Below are 24,693 nucleotides of genomic sequence, written 5' to 3'. Positions count from 1 at the left end.
GTCTAAATAGTTTGGCAATAACATATGCCTTCAAGTTAACAAATCAATCCAGTGGTACTTTTTAGGTATAGTATATAAGAGTATAAATTGAAATTTCTACTAAATCCTTTTAGTATTATGAAGTATTAATTGCTTCTATCTTATTTGCATTATTTTGCATACAAATTAATATACTTACAATGTGTTTTTCTCTGTATGAGAAACTTCCTTTTCCCGTTAGCTCCTGCAATTTAGTATAGTTTATAGATTTCTTAGTAAATGTAACATTTAGTTAGTGATGGTTCCAACTCATCCACTTTGTTTCTAGCAGTTTAGGAATAAGGCTCAAGTAAAAATCTCTCTCGTCTTAAACACCCAAATCACAATTAGAAAATGATGGTGATATATTTCTAATTGGAGATGAATACCTGCCAAATGAAACCATGCTTAAGCTTTAACTTCCATTGGGGGCAGTAATTGCCTTATTAAAGATAATTTTCACTGGATAACAAATGTGTAAAACATCATTTTCGTTATGATATATTTGTACTTCCCTTGAGATTACTTATCCTGCCAAATTTTGTCTTTTCTCCTGATTAATTTCAACAGCTGGTCTCTAGTTTACCTTGTTTATGCTTTATATGTTCCAACACTTTCAGATTCTAACATTGATCATATATTTTTCTTTTTTGCTGATGCCTTTTCATTGGATTGGCTGTTTTTACTTTCCCTTTCCACTTTTAAGATAATGCTTTAGAATTTCCCCTCCATCTGAAATGGAAAAACCAGGGAGGTTGACGTGCACAGTGGTCTCGTGGTTGGCAGTGTGTGAACCTGTGCTGAGGTCAGTATGAGGGTACAAATGGACACCAGCTTTCTTCAATCACAGCAAGTCAGAGGAAGACACGCATGCAGCAGGTGCGGAGGAGTAATCATGTTTTCTGCATCTGGTGCCTCTGTTCTGCTTCTCCTGTAGTTTGGTAACTCATTTTTAGCAAGATAGGCTAGGCATCAGACAGCTCCTTCCTGTGAGCCCAAAGGAATGTTGAAGTGCCGCAGTTATTTGGACACTAGGCATTACTCTTCACAATTCTTCTTTAAATCAGCCTGCAATATTTTATAATTTAGCATATTTCTAATAATGAACTGAAACTTTTTCTTTCACCAGTATTTAATTCTTTTAAGTGTTATCTCTTAATATTTACATTTTATAGAGTTGGGCCCAGATTATATTATGTATAAAATATTATATCAGAATTTGTGTCAGCAAAGAAGCACCTCATCTTATACATAATAACTGTAATATGTTTCTCTACTTTGTGATTTGTGTTAGAAATCCTGAGACCATTTTATGCTAAATGGAATAGGTACTCCTGATAATTTGAAATTGCTTGGCAATATGTGCCAGGGTCCAGCCCTAGCAATAGTCGAGGTTCGTGTGTTGGTGAGAGAGAGCCGAGGTTGATGAGAGAAGAACTGCCACAGGAGATCAGATTCAAGCTTCTCTATTTTATTCAGGATTTGTTATAATTTTTATACTTTCTTTTTTGGCAGAAAAGCACAAGGGCATAGCCATGCAAGCAGGAACTCCAAGGACAGGAAAAGTTATTGTTTACAGACTTCAGGGCAGGGTGTCAGACATTTAAATAATCATAGTATGCTTTGTCTCACTTCACAAGGCTGATTCAAACTTAATCTTATACATTGGCCCAAACTAAGGTCAGTTTGAACTTAATGTTTGGCCCAAACTTTATCTTTGGGAAAAAAATCTTTGCTGCCTGAGTCTCTCACAAGCCGCTGCCCATCAGTTTTAGTTATAATGCTTATACATAAAATTCCCATTATACATATTAATCCAAATAATCCTAAAATAATTTTTTGAAGAAAGGAATTCTAGACATACTTCATGGGGGATCTATGCCATTGCGGATCCCCTGATCGGGCTTTCTCAAGATCTGCATGAGATGCTGTAGCAAATACGCCTTTTAAAATTTGCTTTGAGGTATACAGCACCAAGTATTAAACATGAACCTCTTAAATTTTACAGAGTTTAAACAGTGTACAACAATTACAATCAGGTTGCTTTTTAAGAAAAGCTGTAAATCAGATTCAAAGACTCAATTTTCTTAGGTTTCTGATAAGTTGGGACTCTCCACTGCTATTACAATTCATTCTTAGTAGTTTATCTTCCTATTGAAGTGATATTTTGGTGGACTTCTTCAGAATATAGATTTCTAATACAGATTTCAAAGGAAAACTCCACTCAAATTCCCTTAGACACACCTGAAAGCAGTTGCCAAGTAACAATGGAACCCTTGCATGAACCTGGTGATGACCAGGTCCCCTTCCTCACTTAGGTACTGAAGCTCCACCAGGCTTTCCACGATTACTTCCAATTCTTCTCAAGTATTTGGCTTCTTTGATTTTTGGAGAGTCTGAAACAATTTTTAATCCTCTAGTCCTTCCTACTCCATAATATAGGCTGCCCAGGTAGTCCTCCACCTCCCATTCCTCCAACTCAGGTGAAGTGCCACAGGAGCCCACTCAGCTTCCAGGGAACAGCTGAGCAGCTGCACCATCCTCACACTCCAACCTCGGCATCTGAGGCATCATCTCCTGACAGCTTCAGCTGGAACTTACATCTTATGGGATTCAGGATGCTTACACCAATAATGCTAAGCATGAGATATTCTCATTACTTTTGTGTTGTTATGACCTATAAAATTGTTTAGTTTAGAGTAGTTGATTATAGGGTAGGTGACTACATTTCTTCATTTATGATTTTATAACTTTATTATCAATTGATTACTTAATAGATCAAAAAACTTCAGTCCTGAATTCCAATCAATTAAGTTTGGTTGAATTTTTTATTTTATCATTTCATATTCATATAGCATGATTTGTGTATTTGTCTTTAGATTTTTAAATTATCTAAACACCTATTTATCCAATTTTAAAATAATTATCTAAATGAGGGGAAGTATTTTGCATCATCTTTCTTCTTCTCAGTTACTTTATGTGTATCTAATTGTACTAGTTTTTGAGAATGACATGATAAAATTCTACAGACTGGATGACTTAAACAATAGAAATCTATTTTCTTACAGGTTTGATATCCTGATATTAAGGTGTCAGCAGGGTTGATTGCTCCTGAGGCTCTCTGCTTGGCTTATAGATATTATTTTTAAAACTTTTTGAGTTCATACATTATAATTACACATAATAGTGGAATTCATTGTGATATATTTATACATGCACACAATAATTAATACGTTAATTTAATTCCTTGGTACCTTCTTTTTACCTTTGCTCCTCCCTTCCCTACCCCCTTCCTCTGCTCTTCTGGTCGCCTTTCTATTTCTACAAGGTCCCTTTTGTACTCCTTTGTTCTCCTTTTTGTACTCCTTTTGTACTCCTTTGTTCTATTTGAGAGAAAATATATGACCCTTGACTTACTAAGTCTGGCTATTTCACTTAGCAGGGTGTTCTCTATTTCCACGGTCTTCCCTCTGCATGCCTATGTCTTAATTTCTACTTATAAGAGACCAGTCATACTGGATACTCATCCTAATGAGCTCCTTTTCTCTTAGTTATCTTTTTAAAGCCCCTTTCTCTAAATATAGTCACATTCTGAGGTACTGAGAGTCAGGACTGCAATGTAAGAATTTTGGGCAAGACACAGTTCAGCCCATAACGTTGGAATTTTTAAAAATTTTCCAAAACCCCAAAATACATAAGCATATGTTCATCTGAACTTAATAACAACAGTGAGGAATCAGTTAGAGGGTCTGGATACCTTTTTGAGGCCTATTATCTGGAATGAGAATGAGAGCCGGAGCTCCTGATCTGAATTCCATCAGTTTCCTACTTCACAGTGCTGCACACGGAGGTAGAACTCACCATCTGTACACACTTGAATGCTTGGCCACATTAGGCGTGCATATTTTAGACAGTGATCTATAAAATTTTGTCAGATTTGTACTGTACATTTCCCAGTCACAGCCTGGTGACCTTACTTGATGCCTTTCCATTCTGCTTTATTCTAAGAACAGTAGGTCAGATTCTAGAATGATTGGTAAAATACTTAAAAATTAGTTGATGTATATAGTGAATTTTTTGTCATGGATAGAACATTAAAATTCATACTTGGGATTAATAGCCAATAATTTACATTGTGCCATTTAAAAACAATAACTTCAATTTCAGAATTGTGATTTTATTATTTTTGATTTTTTAATTGGTGCATTGTAGTCATACAAATTAAAGGGGTACAAGGTGGTAGAGGGATACGTGGAGTTGTGATTTTAAAAATAAGTCAGTTTATATAAGACCTTAATACTGTTTGAGTATTAAAATGTTGACTTAATATATAGAATAAATGAAACAATAAGCACTAGTTATGATATTTTATCTGAAAGCCAAAAATAGCTATTACTGGAATAAACACATTTATATCCTATTCGGTGTTAAAACACTATCATCCTGCCCCTGGTGTTGATGCAGCAGCATTCTTTATTGGTCAGATGTCTGCTAAGAAAGGCCTTTTGAGCTGGGAGTGGTGGTGTATGCTGTAGTCCAAGTACTTGAGATGCTGAAACAGGAGAATTGCAGGTTCAAGGCCAACCTCAGCAGTCCTGGCTGAGGAAATACTAGCTTTCTCTTCTCTGTCAGAAGCCATGCCCCTGGGTTAACATTTTGGTAATTAATAATTCTACTTGGTTAAAATTAATTCAACACTAATTGACTCTGAGTATTTTCTTTGTGTATGTATGTGTGTATGTGTGGGTGTGTGATACTGAGGATTAAACCCAGGGACATTCTACTTTTGAATTATATCCTCGGCCCTATTTTGTTTTTTATTTTGAAACAAGGACTCACCAAGTTACTATGCAGTTTGTCTGAAACCTGTGATCCTTCTTAGCCTTCTAAGTACTGGGATGACAGGTGTAGTACCACCATACCTAATGTCTACAGATCTTTTGTTTTATAATTATTTCCTCCTACATCTTATTTGTATTTTAAATGTATGACTATTTAAAATATTTCTATAGCTACAAAGGTCTAACTTATCACTTGTATCAAATGAGTAACCTATCTTTAAAAGATATAAGTAGGAATGTATTTATGTTTTATGCCTAAGTCATTAAAATTCAAAGGAAGAAGTTTAGTATTATGATTATGACAAATGTGTTGACATCTGCCTTTCTTTTTTTTTTTTTGGTGGTACTGGAGGTGGAACCCAGAGGCTTTCTACCTCTGGGCTATACTCCCAGACCTATTTTTATATTTTATTTGCAAACAGGGTCTCACTAAGTTGCTGAGAGCCTCACTAAGTAGCTGAGGTTGGCTTCGAACTTGTGTGTGATCCTCCTGTCTCAGCCTCTCCAGCGCGGGGATTACAAGCGTGCGCCACCACGCCCAGCTGACATCTGCCTTTTTTAAAGCATCAAAATAATTTAAAATATTTTCTTTTGACAGTTGGCCAGGAATACTTTGTCCTGATCCTTTTAAAGGCAAATATGTGACCTATGACCAGGATGGAGATGTTGAAGAGTATCACATAGAATTCCTGGGTGATCCCCACTCAAGATCATGGATAAGTGCAACATTTGTTGAACATTATAGCATCACATTAAAGGTAGGTGCAGTAACAGAAAAACTTATTCTTTTTTCATTTTTTTTAACTTATGGTTGTTTTTATCTCAGATCTTAAATAATATCTGATCATTTATATTTAGATTTATATAAAATAATGTATACTACTAAACAAAATAATGTAATAATTAAATATATATATATATATATATATATATATATATGTATAGTAGTATTGGGGTTCCTGCCTGGAAACCCTTCTACCCCTCCGGGCTACACTCCCAGACCTATTTTTTACTTTTTATTTGGAAACAGGGTCTCTTAAGTCAGCGAGGCTGGCTTCAAACCTGCACAATCCTCCTGTTTCTGCCTCCCAAGCGCGGGGATTACAAGTGTGTGCCACCATGCCTGGTCAAACATTTATATTTTAAAGCAGTTTTCCCAAAGAAATTATGGTTGTAAAATAGCAGTGGGAATTTGAAATTTTTATTTTTCCAATGGTAATATAGTAAAAATCAACTGAACACATAATTGCCTTCTGAAATAGTTTTAAGATTATTATTTAATAATTTTTTAATTCTCTTGAGAAGAGTCTCAGTTGTACCCATAGTCACAGGAAAATTAATTATGGAGTGCAACCAGCTTTTCAAATTTCAAACGGAATATTTCATTATGCTAACTCCTTCAGAATCTTTTTGACTCATTTTAAACTTTAAAGCCCATGCTACAATAAATGAATAGATTGGATTCTTAAATTGATGAAATAGGTGAACTGGACCAATTCTAAAGATTTGTTGTAATATGTATAAATCAATTCAGTTATCTCTCTGTATTCTAATATTGAAACTTTTCATCTGCAAACCATGTTTTAATTAAGCACCTGATAAAAAGTAGATGTCATACATTTGATTCAGTTTGGATGGTTTCTCTTTTATAGTGAGAAATATACATATTCAGATATACATGTAGGTTTATATATATTTAAATCATGCAATTTAATCCATAGTAAAATTAAATCTATGAAAATTAGAGTCACTTTAAAATGTGACTTTTTCTTTGGCATAAATCCAATGTTTATACAATTCAGATAGAAAGCAGCTAGAAGGAAATGCTGTTTGAGTTAAAACATGTGTTATGGAATAATACCACAAGCATTTATTTCATATTTGTGTGGGCCAGTCATTGCAGTGTGAAGCACCTTCTCTGCACTCCTGTTCTGGGCATGTTTCTAGACATATCTGCTGGCCAGCACAGGAGACAGGAAGGAGTGTTTCTTTTCTGCCCTCTCCCCTTGATGGGAAAACCTAGCTGCTCATAAAGCTGACTTTAGAATACTAGATACTTAACAATGTATAACTAAAGAGTAGGGCGTTCCTAAGAAATTGTATTTGGATAAAAGTGTAAAAATCAAATTGTATTTTTAAGTGGTCTGAATGAGTATGATTTTCAGGATTTGAGTTTTTTTGGGATTAATTTGGATAGTATGAGTCTAGTGAGCTACACTGCAGAAATCCCAGGGAGAAGTAAAAATCAGAAGCAGTAGAAGACAAGTGTTCAGGAGCCATGACTTTTTTTTTTTTTTTTTTTTTTTGCAGTACTGGGGATGGAACCCAGGGGCATTCTACCTCTGAGCTACACTCCCAGCCTTATTTTTTATTTTTTATTTTTTATTTTGAAACAGGGTCTCATTGAGTTGCAAAGGGCTTTACTAAGTAGCTGATGCTGTCTGAGAAACACGATCCTCCTGCCTTAGCCTCCCAAATACTGTAATTACAAGCATGTGCCACCAATGCCCAGCTCAGGAGCCATAACTTTTAACCTACTAATTGCATTTAAAGCAACTTAGAGAATCCTTACACAAAGACAGGAATTGAGGTCTGCTTAAGCATGTCTACAATACAAGGATGGGAAGTATTTCCCTTTTCCTTCCCTCACCCCTCGTAGGGAGTGGATCCATCAATGGGCACCTTGCTTGCCCACAGGCTCTGGGACAGGCTCTTTCCAGGCTTATCTTTCCCAGCACCCACCTAACAATGTGCTTCTGCCCTTTACTCTTTGCTTCTTGTATGTATCTTTTTTTCTTTGCTTGTTCCCATGCTATTAATAAAATAGAAAGGGTCTCCTTCTTCTGTGGGTCTCCTCATTCAGAGCTGAAAATTTAATTCTCTTTTACCTCAAATTCAGTTGCTACGTGCAAACTCTCTTACTGTGCTCAGACTCCCCACTTTGGGCTATCTAAAGATCTCCATTCACTGAGAAAACATAGGTGATTTATGCCCTCCTATGGTTTAAATGTAGGTTATCTCTACCAGAATTTATGTTGAGTCCTAATTCCCCAATGCAATGACACTGTGGTGATAAAGGCTTTATAGGAGGTAACTAGATTATGGAGTGTCACATTTGGAAAAGGATTAAGGGAGTTCTTGAGAGAGTAGTTGGTTATATAAGACTGAGCCTGACCCCTTGTGCACTGAGCCAGTTTCCTTTCCACTTATCTGCTATTGCTATGGTTTGGGTGTGGTGTATCTCCCAAGAATTCATTGTTAATGACAGGTTGGTATGCAGGGTGGCATTACCAGAAGGTGATGGAGCTTTTGGAAGGTGGGTTCTGGTGGGGGGGTCCTTTCATTATTGAGGATGTGCCCTCAGAGTTGATTGTGGGACTCTAGTCTCTCTCTCTCTGACCTCCTGTTTGGGCAGTGTAAGCTGCTCTATAAACATGTGCTCTCACAAAGTGCCACCAGCTGCTAGCCTGATCTTGTACTTTGAACATCTAAAACTGAGTTAAATAAGCCTTTTCTCTTTACTTCAGATAGTTTTCTATAGTTATGAAAAGCTGAATAACACAGCCATGTTGTGATATAGCCAGTGTGCCCTCATCAGGATATCAGGATACTGGGACTATACTTTTTGCACCTTTCAACCACCAGAATTGTGAGCCAAGTAAAACCACTCTCTTTATACATTACTCAGTGTCACATATTTTGATAGAGCAAACACAAAATAGATTAAGACACCCTGATACTGGAATGTTCCTATGGTAAAATTTAACTTCTTGTCCATGCTGTCAATGAATTTTTTGGGGGCTATTTTGGTAGTCTGGGAAATACCATATGTAGGAAATTCCTCTATAGATTTTCAAGCATTCCCATGGATACTAGATGTCATTTGAGTATTTACCCATTGTATTATGAAGTTTGCCTTTATTTTCCAAGGAGATGAAAGGAAATGTTGCCCTATTGTTAAACATGACCTCCACAGCTCCAATAAGTGTGTGTGTATGTGTGGTACTAGGGATTGAACCCAGGAGCATTGTACCTCAGAGCTAAACCCTCAGCCTGATTTTATTTTTTGTTTTGGACAGGGTATTGTTAGGTTGTTGAGAGTCCTGCTACACTGCTGCGACTGTCCTTGGACTTGTAATCCTCCTATCTCAGACTCCCAAGTTTATATATATATCACCACACCCAGCTTCAGATTTTTAATTGTGGTAATTAATAATATTCTTATTCAACATTTTTTAGTTTCTACCTTCCACACAAAGTAGATTTTCACATTTTGTACCCATAGTAGTATAGGGCCAGTTGTGAGTGAATGTGATAAGTGTTACTTCTTTAAGTACTTAAGTATCAGGAAAACATCACTCAGAGTTCTTTCTTTCCCAGTTGCACTGTGACTCCTAATGTTTAATATGTTGTTTTGCTACATCCTCAGCCTGGATTCTGACTGATTACATTCATCAAAAGTCCTCTCTAACACATGACAGATACGCAGTGTCAGGGAGATCAAAGCATTGTTGTGTTAAGCCCCTGGGATTATTTTAGCAGATACACTAATGACAGTGCAGAGAATTTCACAGTTTTTTGTAACTTGTATCAAGAGAAGGTCTATTAATGAAATTTTATTACTCTTAAGAATTTGGTTAAATAATAGAGATCATGTTTTTCTAATTCTGTCATCTACAAAAAGAAATAATACAACTTGTTATAAAAGTAATTTATCAAATAAGTCGATTTTTTCCTGTAAACAATTAGCATAAAACAAATGATTGATACATTGAATATAATTTGGTCTAAGAAATGGGACTTGTTATGTTCAGATAGAGAATGTTCCCTGAAGAGCTCAGGGTTGACAGAGTTAAGTCATAAGGCCGGTGGGGTGGGGCTGGTGAAGCTGGGTCCCCGGGGTGTGGCCCTAGAGGTTGGGCTCATGTCTTTGAATACCCTTGCTATCCCCTTGCTTGCTGGCTTTCTGTTTCTGGCCTTCATGATGTGAGAACAGAGCCCCTGCGCGCTCGCTCTCTCTCTCTCTCTCTCTCTCTCTCTCTCTCTCTCTCTCTCTCTCTTTCTCTCCCTGTTTTCGGCCTTCATACCCTGAGATACAAAGATACTGGCCTCACATGGATTAAATCTAGAATATCTACAAAACAGAGCAAGTAAATCTTCTTTCCTCTAAGTTATGTGGTCAGGTTTTTGGATTATAGCAGTGAGAAGTGAGAATGTTGACCAAGACAGAGCTCTATGCCAAATGCACTATGATAACTTCAGTAACTAAAAGAGCCCACACATATTTTCATCAAATCACATATTGAATCCACATGGAGGCCAAGGGTTGTGTGGATGCATTTCATATAACATTTAGAGTCTTACAGCCACTCTAAGAAGGAGACATCATTACTGTTTGAGCTAGGGAAAAAAACTAAGATTCAGACTACATGTCTACAAGGTCATTCAGCTGCTAAGTGATAGGATAATGATTCAAATATAGATATATAAATTTATAGTCAAATTCTTTTTCCTTTGTGCATTCTGACAACTTAATATTCATAAGAAGTGGCCTAATTATTGTTGAATATTTTTCACCTTTTAATTCTATTATATGTGTTGAAAGATGAAAAGTCTTTGGCAGACTTACTCTTTTTTTCTTTTTTGTGGGTCTGGGGATGGAACCCAGGAGCATTCGACCTCCAAGATACACCCCCTGCCCTATTTTTTATTCTTTATTTTGAAACCGGGTCTTACTGAGTTGCAGAGAGCCTCACTAACTAGCTGAGGCTGTCCGCAAACTGTGATCCTCTGGTCTCAGCCTCCCAAATGCTGGGATTACAAGCGTATGCCACCATGCCTGGCTGGCAGACTTACTCTTTACTCACTGTTTGTTGTTCTCTTTGGAGGACTAGAGACAGTGAAAAACAAGCAGAATTCTTGCTATTTCCAGATAGCGTATGCAGTAGTCATTTGATCAGTACATCTAGGTTAACATTTCTTTGAGCAAGTATTTTTCTCCTGAAATACATTAGGATCCAAATTCTAAGACTGCAGTCTGCAATGAAGATTAGCAAATGAGTTTATTAGTAGATCATCAGGCAATGTGTTGCTATCAGAGTAATAGGATAGAAACAGATACAAATATATAGAGCCAACTCATTGGAAAATACATTTGAAACCTCAAGCCAAAAGCTCTTGTACCATATGCCTACTAGCAAATAATCTTATATAACTACCAAACTCTCAGTAAAATTTATCCTCATTCTGTATTTGGTATACAATTTGCTGTAGTTTTAGGGTGATTGCATTAAGACATTTCCCCTCAGAATCTCTTAGTTTGGGGCTGGAGAGTGGTTAAAAGAACTAGAACATATTTCTATATCCTATTTGCCAAATCCTTGGCATATTTAAATAATCTGCTAAAAACCATAGGAAAAGAATGAAGTTAAAGTAGTTTAAAAAAAGTGGCTAAAGAGTCGGGCACTTTAGGTTTAAAGGCTGGCTTTACTGCTTCTCATGGGTGACTTTAGACAAGTCACATAACATTTGCCAATCCAAGATGCCTCATCTGCAAAGTAGAAGCTGTGAGAGTATCAGTCTCACAAAGTTGTTGTGAGGGCTAACAGATAACATGTATAAAGCATTTAGCACAGTACTTGGTCCTGTAGTAGGCCCTCAATAAATGTTAATTGCTCTTTGGAAGAAACAGGTTAAATGAAAACTTAAATTGTTTATTTCTTTCTATAGACCCTCAAAATCTGTAGATGAGAGTATCTTTTAAAAAGATACCAAGAACAATCAAGTGGAGATATTTTTATTAGAATTTGAGGAAATTCGAGCTAGTTGACATTTTACTTTTGATTCTTCAGTATATGGCTGAAATGAGGCCTGTTGCTGCAGTGCTTTTCTAGTTTAGTGTAAATAGAGATCCTAAGAACTATTGACAGCAGGAGGTAATTTAGAGCCTTCTTAATCTGATTCCTTGGTGAATGAATAGGCCCAATATCAGCAATGCTTCAAGAATACTTTGGATTTGTTTGATGGAATTTAGAACAGAAAATGCTATCTCTTATGTTCTTTGCAACTGAATGAAAGCAGGTTCTTTCCTATATCTGTTTTGCTTTTCTGATTGACTCCCATTTATATATGATGACTTTGCTGCTACAAATAAATTCTTAAATTCACCATTGTCATCTTTCCACATCATCTCTTATGAATTTAGGTAGCTGTGAACTTGAATTAAAGTTAAAAGTCCAAATCCAAATAATATGACCAACTTCACTCAGTTTATAAAGGATGGAACAGGTGGCTAACTTCCCCATCATAAAATATATGAAAAATACATTAAGTATTAACTAGATTTATCATATTGACTCTAGAAGAACAGTAATATTCTAAGAAATTCCAATATACAAGTTCCTCGGGTTTTTAGAAGTACTTATTTTCTGTATTATGGTCATATATAGAATGTACCCTGAAGAGCTTATTTACTAATGTTCAGGTTGATATGGTTAAGTCATGAGGATTGTAATAGGCTTTTCTGGGTGGTAATCTAGGTCAGTGGGGTATGGCTGGAGAAAGTGGGTCCCTGCGGCTGTGGCCTTAGGGATTGTGCTTGTGTCTTTGAACACCCTTGCTTGCTTACACTCTAGGCCTCTGATGAGGATCAGAGCCTGTGTGCTCTCCCTGCCTTGGCTTCCTGCTTCCACACCCTGGGATCCATAGACCCTGACCTCACGTGAACTGAACTTGGAATCTCCAAGAAGCTATGAGCAAATAAATCTTTCTTTCTCTAAGTTATATAGTCAATATTTTTGAATAATAGCAGTAAGAATGTTGATAGACAAAAATTGGTACTGGAGAAGTGGGGTCATTGCTTTATTGAGGCCTGACAATGTGTTTTGTGAGTCTTTGGAACTGCTTTATGAGAGGAGTTGGAAGGGTCAGAATGTGGTTAGAATGGTAGAGAATGTGCTCAGGAGATTTTTTTGGGGGGAAAAGAGGACTTTGTAGGAAAATGGAGTAGAAGCCACACATGTTGTATTCATGTATGTATACTTGTCTACATTTTTCCTCTGTCCCTTTAACTTTATGTGAGGCTGAATTTAAAAATGATGAAGTATTCAACTGGTGGAGGAAATCTCAAAGCAGCAAAATATCCAAACTATATTATGGATTTTGATGTCTACATTCAGCCAATTGTACAATGAATTTTGGAGGCAGAAAGCAAAACAGAGACTTCCTAGATTTGCAGTTTGGCCAGAAAGGCATGTGTAAAGCAGGGGCCTGGAGAGATGGTGTCATGAAAGAAAGTAAAATGGCTGAACGGAGGTGGAATGTTTTGCATAGGAACAAAGAAAGGAATATGGTCAAGGGAGTTCAAGCCCAAGTGTGGGACCAAGGAAAAGAAAGGGCCTTGTGGTATCATCTAGGACTGAGATAGGCCCAGTGGCAGTGATTAAAGAGGGTGTGACTCTGTTTCATGCTGGTGGTCAGTTTGGGTGTTCATGTAATGCTGTCTTTGCTGGAAAAAAGAGGTCATGGAGTCTTTCACCCAGCTTTTAAAACAGGCCTGGGAAGCCAGGCAATATATAGCAGGGTCAGAAGGCTTAAATGGGGAAATTTATGAAGCTGTGAGGGTGAAACCATGGTTGCAAGAAAAACCTCTAAGATTTAGAAACTCCAGCAACGTGGGGCAACCCCAAGGAAAGGCAGCAAGCTGCAAACTATGGAGCCAGGCTGGAATTGCCAGTATGCTCCCCTTTTTATTCAACCAGGTCACAGAGTCAGGGCCGCCAAGGCCCTTGGAGATCGCCTCTCACTGCCACGTGCCTAGATGCCGGAAATAGAGCTGCAGAAGGAAATGCTTGCCTTGCTGGATTGGATATTATTTTGGTCCCATTGATATTCTTCCCTTTTGGCATGCAAATGCTTACTCTGTGACATTGTATATTGGATGCATGTAACTTGCTTTTTATTTTATTTTTATATTATAGGGGTCAACAGCCAAGAGTTTATGAACTCTTAGCTGTGAGTCTCAGAGGCGACTTTGGACTTTGAGTGATGCTGGAACTGTTAAGACTATGAGAACTCTTGGAGATGGGTTAAATACATTTTGCATTCTGAACTGGGAATGAGCTCTTTAGGTGCCAAGAGTGGAATGATATGGTCAGATATAAAATCCCTGATGAACTCATTTATTAATGTTCTAGGTTGATATAGTTAAGTAATGAGGGTTATAATTTAATTATTAGATAAATTCATTGTAAAAGATTTATTGCATTGTATAAATCCATTGTAATGGATCTATCTAGGGTCATAACCTAGCTTGTGGGTTGTGACTGGAGAAGGTATGTACCTAGTGGTGTGGCCTTAGGGATTGTGCTTGTGCTTTGAATACTCTTGCTTTCTGGCTTTCTCTGCTTCTGGCCTCTATGATGTGAGAGCATGTGCTCTCTCTTTCTCTGTTTCCTGCCACCATGTCCTGAGATCCCTGGACCCCAGCCTCACATGAGCTGAATCTGGAGTCTCCAAGAGACTGAGCAAACAAATGTTCCTTCCTTTAAGTTGTGTGGTCAGGTATTTTGGGATTATAGTGATTAGAATGTTGACTGAGACATTCTGTAAACATACAAACAAAAACATAAAACATGAGTCAGATCATTGCTTAAGCAAATATATGAGGTTCTCTAAATTGCCCTCAAAGTCATAAACTTACTTATGAGTAAAGGAATGCTGCCTTTTGTGTTATGGTTCTTAAATTAGTATGTAGTTGTAAAGTAACTTCTTGATACATTCTTTCATAAGGAAGTGGTAAAGTACAAAACTCATATAACTTTTTCTTTTTCTTTTCTTTAGTTTCCTTTTCTCTTCTTTAATTCTCTCCTCTATATTTTACTATTGTTGATATTGTTATTTTTAGGTGTTGGTATGAAGTGTCTAAAAGAACTGGAAACAATCCATGAATTAGGCAAACCCTTTATCCTTAAACTGTAAAAACTTATGATTAAACTAATCTTGAATATAAATTTTATAACTTCCACTTCCTTTCCATTCTGTTTAGCTTACAGCACAAATGCTGGCTCTGAATCACAGATTTAAACATCCTACTCATCCAAATCTCCCACCTACTCTTAAGAGCCTGTCATTAAACACAGAATGTGAGCATCTGTCTGAAGTAAATACAACCAATGTTTTCCCATACATATATAGTCCATAAAAACAAGTAAATGTGAATTAGGAAGTAACAGCTAAGTATGTTAATTTTCTCTTAGGTTTAGATTTTAATATTCATTAATGCTGTTGCTTAAAATAATTTAGATCAGTTCTTACTGTTTTAAGGCTCAGGGCAAGTGAGCATACCTTTAATTTTATGACTGATTTAAAACTGTCTATGTCTTCCAGTCTGTTTAACATCCCTATTGAAGTAGTTAGCCTGGCTATAGAAGTGGGGGCTTGTAGCATTTTTAGAGATAAGCACTGCTCTTAAAAATTATATATTGACTCAATGCTCATTTGATTCTTGTGTTATTAATGCTTCTCTATCATTTTATGTAGAAGTGTTTCCAGCTTTTTTTCTTGCTATAGACCTAATGGTATATTCAGTTTTGCGAAATAATAATTCTACAACTTAAAATAAGAACATATAGCTGGGCGTGGTGGCGCACGCTTGTAATCCCCACGCTTGGGAGGCAGAGACAGGAGGATTGCGCAGGTTCGAAGCCAGCCTCGCTGGCTTAAGAGACCCTGTTTACAAAAATAAAAAAGTATAAAATAGGTCTGGGAGTGTAGCCCGGAGGTAGAAGGGCTTCCAGGAACCCCAGTACCACACAAAAAAAGGACATGTAAAATACTTTAAACCATACACAATAAATTTGATTTTTAAATGTGTTAAATATATACAACATAGCATTTACTATTTTAAGCATATTTAAATGTACAGTTCACTGGAGATTAAATTTGTAACTACTGATTAATAATCCTAGAGAAAAATCTTAGGCAATATAAAATATACTGATACAGAAAGTGCCTCATGACAAGTTTCCTTTCATTTTCAACACCATTTCTTTTTCTTTTCATGATACAGGCTAGGAGCTTCTCATAATACTATCTTTGAGATTTGGTCAACAGAATTACTGTGTAGTGAAATAGCATAATTTTTTAGTGGTACACAAACTCTGGAGCTAGGTTTCCTGTGTATGGATTCCAGCTCGATCTTACTAGCTATGTAAACCTGAGTTCTAAAGCTTCCTTTTCTGTTAAGTAACAACCCCATAAGCTTTTTGGGGAGATGAGTTATTTGTGAAGTGTTTAAAATGGTACCTGGTACTACTACATAAACTCTGAATAAATTAGTAAGTTACAGTCATCATCATCATTATCATCTCTCTAGGTAATTGAACTTCTACAGAAATTAAATATACACTAAGTCAACTCCTCCCTATAGTAAACAGGGTTTCTATATCATTTTCTTGGACTGTGAAGACCAAATGATAATCTCATGTGATATTTATTCATTGCCAAGAAAATTGAGGTTCAGATTAAGTGACCAGCCTGAGTCACACAGGAGTAGAACTTGAACTCAAGCCCTAGGTATTATGACTACAAACTCCAGGTTTCTATGTGATACGTCAGTCTTCTTGAATTTGACCTGGGTCATCTGCTTTTAATCTTCGTGAACATACCAAATTCATAATAAGATATTATCTATAAGCTGCACAAACACCTTCTTATTGATCTATTGTTTTCAATTCAGCCAACTTGGTTAATTAACCTTTAACCAAGGTTTTCAAAGTTAGATAAAGATGTGAAAGTTCTCTTTTTCACCCTTAGCACATTGATTCTGTGCCATGGATTTGGCACCTCTTCACACAGTTTTTAAAACCTAGTGTTATTTCATTCCCTGATAACACTGGCAGGAAGTGGACATTATTAATATAAATGTTTGTATCCTGATGTCAGGGCTTACTTTTTTTTCTTCCTTTTCTCTTGGTTTATAAACTTTCTGGTCATCACATTCTGCTATAAAACTCCCCAAAGCATATATATTCATATACTGGGAAGCATTCTGAGAATATATATTTTCAACTAGGTTAGTTATAGTTTTCTTGGTGAATCTCAAGCATTGTAGAGCAGATAATTGCTCCATAAACACCTCTGCATTTATTGGAAGTAGGTAAAGATATTTATAAAATTGTGTGAAGTTTAATGAACTTATGTTTTGCAATGTATGAATGTGTTTATGAGTTTATTGTACTGAAGAAGTCAGGAAGGTCTTGGGCAAAATTGTAGCATTAGACTACCTTGTCGTTTTTTTTTTTTTTCTTTCTTTTTTTTTTTTTTTGGTGGAACTGGAGATGGAACCCAGTGGCTTTCTACCTCTGGGCTATACTCCCAGACCTAAAATTGCTATGTACTAAATCACTACGTAGCTGAGGCTGACTTCGAACCTGTGTGATCCTCCTGTCTCAGCCTCCCAAGGGTGGGGATTACAAGCGTGCGCCACCACACCTGGCTCCCCTTGTCGTTTTAAACAATTTCTCCCTTTGATAGTGCCTGATTTTCTCCCTGCTGTGATAACCCAACTCTTTTACTCTCTTCTCAAAGTAAAAGTTTAGGCCCATTGTGCTAAATAACGGATGTATTGGTGGGATAAGAATTATTAGAAGATATCACTCTAGTAATGGACCAACCTACAGGGTCAGATTGGAGTTTTTAAAAAAATTCATAGCATGTAGCAATAGTTAGCAGTTGTCAGTTCCATCTTTATATGAAAAGAGCTTAAGGTATTCAAAATACTTGATAAATAAATGGTAAAGTCTAGATTAACAAAAAATCTTATCTGGAATGCTGTGATTTCCCCCTGATTTGTGTATTATGGCCACTTTATCTTAAACTACTTGGGTTCTTACTCCCCTGCCGCCTATCCCAATGTTTTAGGGAGTACCTCATTAAAGATGAGGTCTTCTCTTTTGGTAATTTCCAATATTTCAAGCCAGGTAATGGAATTACATAATAAAGATTTGACTCTCAAATTTCCTTATTCATTTGTTTCTGCCTAGTGTCTCCTCTAGTGCTCTTTGGATTCTTGGTATTAGCTTACAATTTGATGTAAAGGAGCACACTAAATGGAGCTACACATTTTCTAAAATCAACTTTACTGGGTCACGCTTTTCAGAGGCATGGAGAGTGGAGAACATAAGTTGTGTTGATCTTAAAATCCTGTTAGTTTGAGTAAGCAAAATTCCTATTTATGCAACATAGCAAGCAACATAGAAATGATATTTAAAAAATAACTCTCACTATGAATTACATTATGATGTGAGCCTACAATGCACCAATAAAAGTATAAAAATAAAAGTAATATTTGCTTCAAATATTAAGTAATTTAAGCTTTCTAACTAATACAGAGTTGATTATAGGAAAATTTAAAAAATGACAGGTTAAAGGAAGGGAGGTATTAATAGGACGCTAAGGAGACTGAAGCTATAACTTCCGGGACACACATAGGTATGATGTGACTATCTTCTGGTTTGCATCAAAGAAACAAGAATGTTCTTACAATCTAGATTACTGGTTGCTGATACAGAAATCCAATTTAACGAAGACAAGATATCCTTGTGATTAACTTTCTAGTGCATTGCTTTAAGTGAAAACGATCTGCCCAACAGAGGGAAAGAGCAATGGCTTTGACACAATAGTAAACAGAACAATGCATCAGTGCAATGCATGGTTAGAGTCAGTGAGCTACACTGCAACTTTGAATAAATAGTAGCAATTGACATTAATTTCCAGGCAGAGCACTTTATAATAGGTGATAGCATTGGCTCTCAAACATTTATTGGAGATGCATTGCAAAAGATAATCATTTTGTATTTCTTTAAATCATAAAGTCTATGACTTATATTCTTATGTTTTTAAAAGGCATAATAGGCAAGACATAATTTAAAGTAATGGTCAATATTTGAAGTCATTTCAATGAATTTATGAGGTTCAACAAAGCAGATTCTAAGTATTTATGATTCCAGTTTTCTGGATTTCCAATATATGCTCAACATTATGTCTGAGAGATAATTTTTTTAAATTGTAAATACCTATATTTGCAGTTAACACTGATATCAATGCAATCAAAATTTGAATTTATAATTTGAGATCATAGATACTGTCACTATATCCAATAGATTGTAGTAAAGTTCTACCATTTTCCAAATAGACCATACTAAGAAACATTTGTTTATTTAAGATACTTAAGTGTTAAAATTAGGATATATATATGTATATATATACATATATCCTATATATCCTATATATATGTGTGTATATATATGTGTATATATATGTGTATATATATGTATAAGTATATATATATATATATATATATATATATATATATAAAATATATCCCCAGTCCTATGTCTTAATTTATTTTTGAAACAGGGTTTCACTAATATATATTGTGGTACTGGGGATGAAACCCAAGGGCATTCTACCTCCAAGAGCTTCACCCCAAGCCCTGTTTATTATTTTTTAAATTTTAAAACAGGGTCTCACTGGGTTGCAAATTGCCTCACTAAGTAGCTGAGGCTGTCCACGAACTGTGATCCTCATGTCTCAGCTTCCCAAATGCTAGGATTACAAATATGTTCCACCATGCCTGGCTAGGTACTATTTTTTATGTTACATCAGCACTTGAAATTAGATACACTTATTTTTTTTAAATGCTACTGTTATTATATATCATAAGATAAATCGGTTACCCATAAAGTACTTTGCAAATCTTAATTATATACAAAAATGAAGTCCTATATTACCTTGCAATTTCATATAATGAACTCTGTATTAGTTTGAAAGCTTAAATTATCACCATAATGATAGATTGTCCTCATGTATATAGGTATCTTTTACCATTGTAGGGGCTAAAATGAAATAGCCTCTTATTTTCATCTTTAGTTTCCTGACTGGGTTACCCATTCCACCTTGAACAAAATATGTCTATTAATAGTACTCAATATTTACTGAACTGCTAGTATTTGAGACTCTTCTTCAAGGCTCAGAAGTGAAAAAACAGACAAAATTCAATGCCCTCATGAGACTTAAATGAGTAGAATAAGACATGAAGTAAATACAGAAGAGAAATATATAGTGTGTTAGTTGCTTATGAGTGCTATAGAGAAAAAGTAGGAAGAATAGTAGATAAAGTTATAGGGGGCTGTGTGGTGAAAAGAACACCAGCTCCTAGCTACTCTCATATTCAAAGCCCTGTGTGTAGGGTATGTGGGGCTGTCTTTTGCCTTCTCCTTCTCCTCCTTCTCCTTCTCCTTCTCCTCCTTCTCCTTCCTTCTCCCTTCTCCCTTCTCCCTTCTCCCTTCTCCCTTCTCCTTTCTCCTTCTCCTTCTCCTTCTCCTTCTCCTTCTCCTTCTCCTTCTCCTTCTCCTTCTTCCTTCTCCTCCTCCTTCTTCTTCCTCCTCCTCCTTTTCCTCCTCCTCCTCCTCCTCCTCCTCCTCCTCCTCCTCTTCCTCCTCCTCCTTCTCCTTTTTCTTCCTCTTCTTTGTATTAGGGATGGAATCCAGGGGCATTCTACCTTTGAGCTGCACCCCCAGCCCTATTTTTTATTTTTTAAACAGGGTCTCGCTAAATTTCAGAAGGCCTCACTAATGCTGGGATTACAAACATGGCGCCACCACACCCCACTTGGGGGTTTCTTCTTATCACCAACCAATACCAGGTTTTGGTTGTGAATAGTCCTTGTTTTAGTTATATTTTTTTCCTCTCATTTATTCCAAATAGTGATTAGGCCTTTTGTATTTCAATACAGGAGAATATTCTATTATGTGGGACAAAGGCAGAGCTTGCTGCTTTTCTTTTCTTTCTTTCTTTCTTTCTTTCTTTCTTTCTTTCTTTCTTTCTTTCTTTCTTTCTTTTTTTCTTTTTGGTGGTACTGGGGTTACTGGAAGCCCTTCTACCTCCGGGCTACACTCCCAGACCTATTTTATACTTTTTTATTTTTGTAAACAGGGTCTCTTAAGCCAGTGCGGCTGGCTTCGAACCTGTGTGATCCTCCTGTCTCCACCTCCCAAGCGTGGGGATTACAAGTGTGCGCCACCACGCCCGGCTTGCTGGTTTTCTTGATCTGAGTTCCTTGAGGGAGGCAGGTTGGACTGTGTACAAAGAGCCCAGTGCCTATGACAGGGAGAGAGAGAGGCAAGAGGAGCATCAGGGCAGAGGATACATTTTCAGACTTGGAGGATGACAAAAATTCGTCCTGTCACAGGCTAGTGACAGCCCCTTGGAGGAGAGTAGCACTGTGGTGTGCTCAGGCAGACAGAACCAGTGCTATCAAGGTTCTCAGCTTTGAAAAGATCGTTTTGTCCAGGTGCAGCCAAGAAGCCGCTGGGCTGCGTGTTCATGTAACCATGATGACTCGAAGAGTAATGATCTGCTCTTGTCTTTCAAGCACTACATAGGTCTTCAATTTACATGAACCTAGAGTGTCCACAAAATGACAGCAATCAAATTTCTTATCATTCTGGTTAGATGAGAATTGTCACATTCAGTTTGACATAAGGTAATATGACATTGTGTACACATTCATGTTTTAGAAGAGATTTTTCCTACTACAACCCTAGGTTATTATATCTTAATACTTATGTGGAAAAAAGTGTTAAAATACAACACAAACAGACGTGAATTTCTGACAACCTTGCGGGTTTTCTCCCTTGGGTGCAAACATATGGGTAATGTTTTCCTTGAACTTGTACCTTTATGTTAGTATGTACTGATAGTAAACATCTGATTCAGTGAGTCAAGAATTCCTGAGAAGGGACGTTCAGCTTCTTCAAACTCTGGGAAATGGATAAATGATATTAAGGGTTTCAGTTGGCCAATAGCAAGGCCATAGGAGAGTGGTTTACACTGTTCAATTTGGGACACAGCCACGAATTTTCTCAGATGTGGAGTGTTATCTTTCCCTGTCTAGCCATCTGTTTAGTCTCAAACTTCATCCTTACTCCAAACAGTTCCAATCATATTCATTTATCAAGAATAATCTAATTTATGCTTATAAAATTATGCCAATTTAAAAACGGAATGTCTTTCTTATATTTTTGTGATTATTACTTTGATTTACTTTTATCCCAAGTTTAATAAAACTGATTGAGAAAACTCAAGTTGCCAAAGTAATGTAAGCATATAAAGAAGGACATGATATCCTTTCTTGGGATCATAGGGTTTACTAGAATTTGAAGTTTAGGTTGCCCATCCTGCCTATAATCTCATCTGAAGCCACTGGTCTTAATCCTTGACTTAAAAGCTTTTAGTTCCTTGAAATTTTGATAAAAACTACCTTCAAAATTTTCTTCTTAAGTAGGCATATTTTTAACAGTTCTGTTTTATTTGGGGTTGTGAAATAAGTTAATTTGAAAATTCATATATATATCTCCAGGTTTTAGTGAAAAACATAAATCTTTAGGACTTCAAGCTGAGGACAAAAAATATTTCCATATTGCAAAGTGAGGCACAAAAGTATGTATTCAGGACTTAGAAATACCAAAACTGGCCTGGCATCCCTCAACCCAATTTACATAAGAATTTTAAAAATTTGATGTTGAGCATACAGAACTTTCTTGGAAGAAAATATTTGTGTACTGTGGAATTTCCCTCCATCTCTTCCTTCTCTGTCTTGGTAAAGTAAGGATGGTAATTTTCCTTTACTTTTTGTGTGATCAAGTTTTATTGTCATTTTTAATGCTTAATATGCCTTCCCTGTAGCTTGAACAATGCAGCATACTGGTATCCAACAATTCTTTGGCCAAGCATGGTGGTACAAGCCTATAACCTCAACTACTTGAGAGGCTGAGGTAGGAGGATCACAGATTCCAGGACAGTCTCAGCGAGTAGAGACTCTCAGAAACCTAGTGAGATTCTGCTTCAAAGCAACAAGAAAAAATAGTTTAAAAAAAGGGTGTTGGGGATATAGCTTGGAGGTAGAATGCCGCTGGGTTTAACCCCTAGTCCTCTACCACCTTCAAAACAACAATAAAATAAACAAAAAATTCCAGTTATTTGTAAATCTGAACTTAATTATCTAATTATTCCACTTCTGGCTTAAAAGATAAGTATAAATGTTTTCACACACTAAAAAGATTAAAGGGAATTTTTGCCTAAGTTTGGATTTATTTATAAAACATTATTATTTTCTTGATAACTTTGTTTCTCTCACAACCAGTTTTCAGGTGTTTCAGTAATTCTTTTTGCTCAAATTATATCCAGAATCCTAAAACTTTTTCAACACAACAGCTATGACTTCCCTAGTCCATATCACCATCGTTTTGTGCCTGGGTTATTACAATAGTTTCTTAGCCAGCTGGCCAGCTTCCACACTTGTCTCTGGATAGTTTATACTTGTCAAAGAAACAAGAATGGTTATTTTAAAACATTAAGCCAAATATTATTCTTCCACGTAGAACACTGCAATGGCTTCTTTTACTAAAACAGCCAAAGACCCTATAATGGCCTACAAGAGCCTCTGTGGTCTGGCCCTTGTTAATTTCTGACATCATTTTTGTTACTCTTCCTCTTCATCATTTATACTCAGCCATCCTGGAATTCTTGAAGCATCTTGAATACACATGTCCTAGGCCTTAGAGGATTTTCTCTTCCTGAAATGTTCTTTCCTTGGGTAGCTAAGTGGCTAACTCCTTGGCCTCCTGCAGGATTTTGCTCAGTGAACTGCCCTCCTCATCCCTCAGCACTTGTAATCACCCTTAGTTTACCTCTTCTTTATTAAATAGTACGTATCACCTCATAAAACATAGTTGTTACTTATCTGTTATGCTTGTGGTTGGTGGGTTGTCTTCACAGGCTAGAATTTAAGTTTTATATGTTTTCTTCAATAATAGAACCTGAGGGTGTAATATATTAAATCAATCAAATTATAAAATTAAAAAAGTATATAAAACTATTCATAGCATTGTGATATATATTTACATGAATTATTAAAATGCTTATAAATACATACACTATCTTTGGAAGACCTTAAAAGAAATTGTTAATAATGGCTCCTTTGGTTAAAAATAGCATGTAGGATGGGAAGGCATATTGTATACTATTAAAATTTGGTCCTCTCACTTCTTAAATAAACAAAGTCTATTTTAAAAGTATGATGCTCAAAGCCGGGGCGTGGTGGTGCACGCTTGTAATCCCCGTGCTTGGGAGGCTGAGACAGGAGGATCACGCAGGTTCGAAGCCAGCCTCAGCTACTTAGTGAGGCTCTCAGCAACTTAGTGAGACCCTGTTTCCAAATAAAATATAAAATGGGTCTGGGAGTATAGCCCGGAGGTAGAAAGCCTCTGGATTCCACCCCCAGTACCACCAAATAAATAAATAAATAAATAAATAAATAAATAAATAAATAAAAGTATGATGCTCAGACAAGGGTGGTGGTACACACCTGTAATCCCAGTACTTGGGAGGCTGAGACAGGAGGATCACAGGTTCAAGGACAGCCTCAGCAACAAAGCAAGACTTTTAGTAGCCTAGCGCAACTCTGTTTCAAAAATAAAAAGTGCTGGAGGTGTAGCACGCCCCTGGGCTCAAACCCTAGACCACCCCCACCCCGCAACAAGTAGAATACACAGTTGAATCTATTTCTGTAATACAAAGTTCTAGAAAATTAGAGCCTTAGCTTTTTTGAGTTCCTTAGAAAGTGTTAATTTTTTCTACCACTAGGTGGCACATATCAACCAATAAGTTCATAGGACTACCAGACAAGTTTTAAACAAAGCTTTCCAATCCCCTTAACTCACTGAAGTTTATTTTAGCTGTATCACATTGGATTTTCTCAAGAAATTTCCTT

General features: G+C 36.5%; 1 protein-coding gene across 1 annotated transcript in view; it reads left to right on the top strand.

The window, feature by feature from the left end:
- The window catches only part of ZCWPW2 (zinc finger CW-type and PWWP domain containing 2), a gene marked incomplete at both ends in the record, with an annotated part of 88,707 nt that overhangs the window by 2,750 nt on the left and 61,264 nt on the right, over positions 1-24,693 (top strand). The window contains one exon of the mRNA XM_080715345.1: positions 5,458-5,617. Coding sequence (XP_080571471.1) covers positions 5,458-5,617 — 160 coding nt within the window. The remainder of the gene's footprint in view (positions 1-5,457; positions 5,618-24,693) is intronic.

Source organism: Muscardinus avellanarius (genome assembly GCF_963383645.1).
Source record: "Muscardinus avellanarius genome assembly, chromosome: 18".
Taxonomy (NCBI): domain Eukaryota; kingdom Metazoa; phylum Chordata; class Mammalia; order Rodentia; family Gliridae; genus Muscardinus; species Muscardinus avellanarius.
Note: the sequence above shows the minus strand (reverse complement) of the source record. Positions and strands in the feature narration are given on the sequence as shown.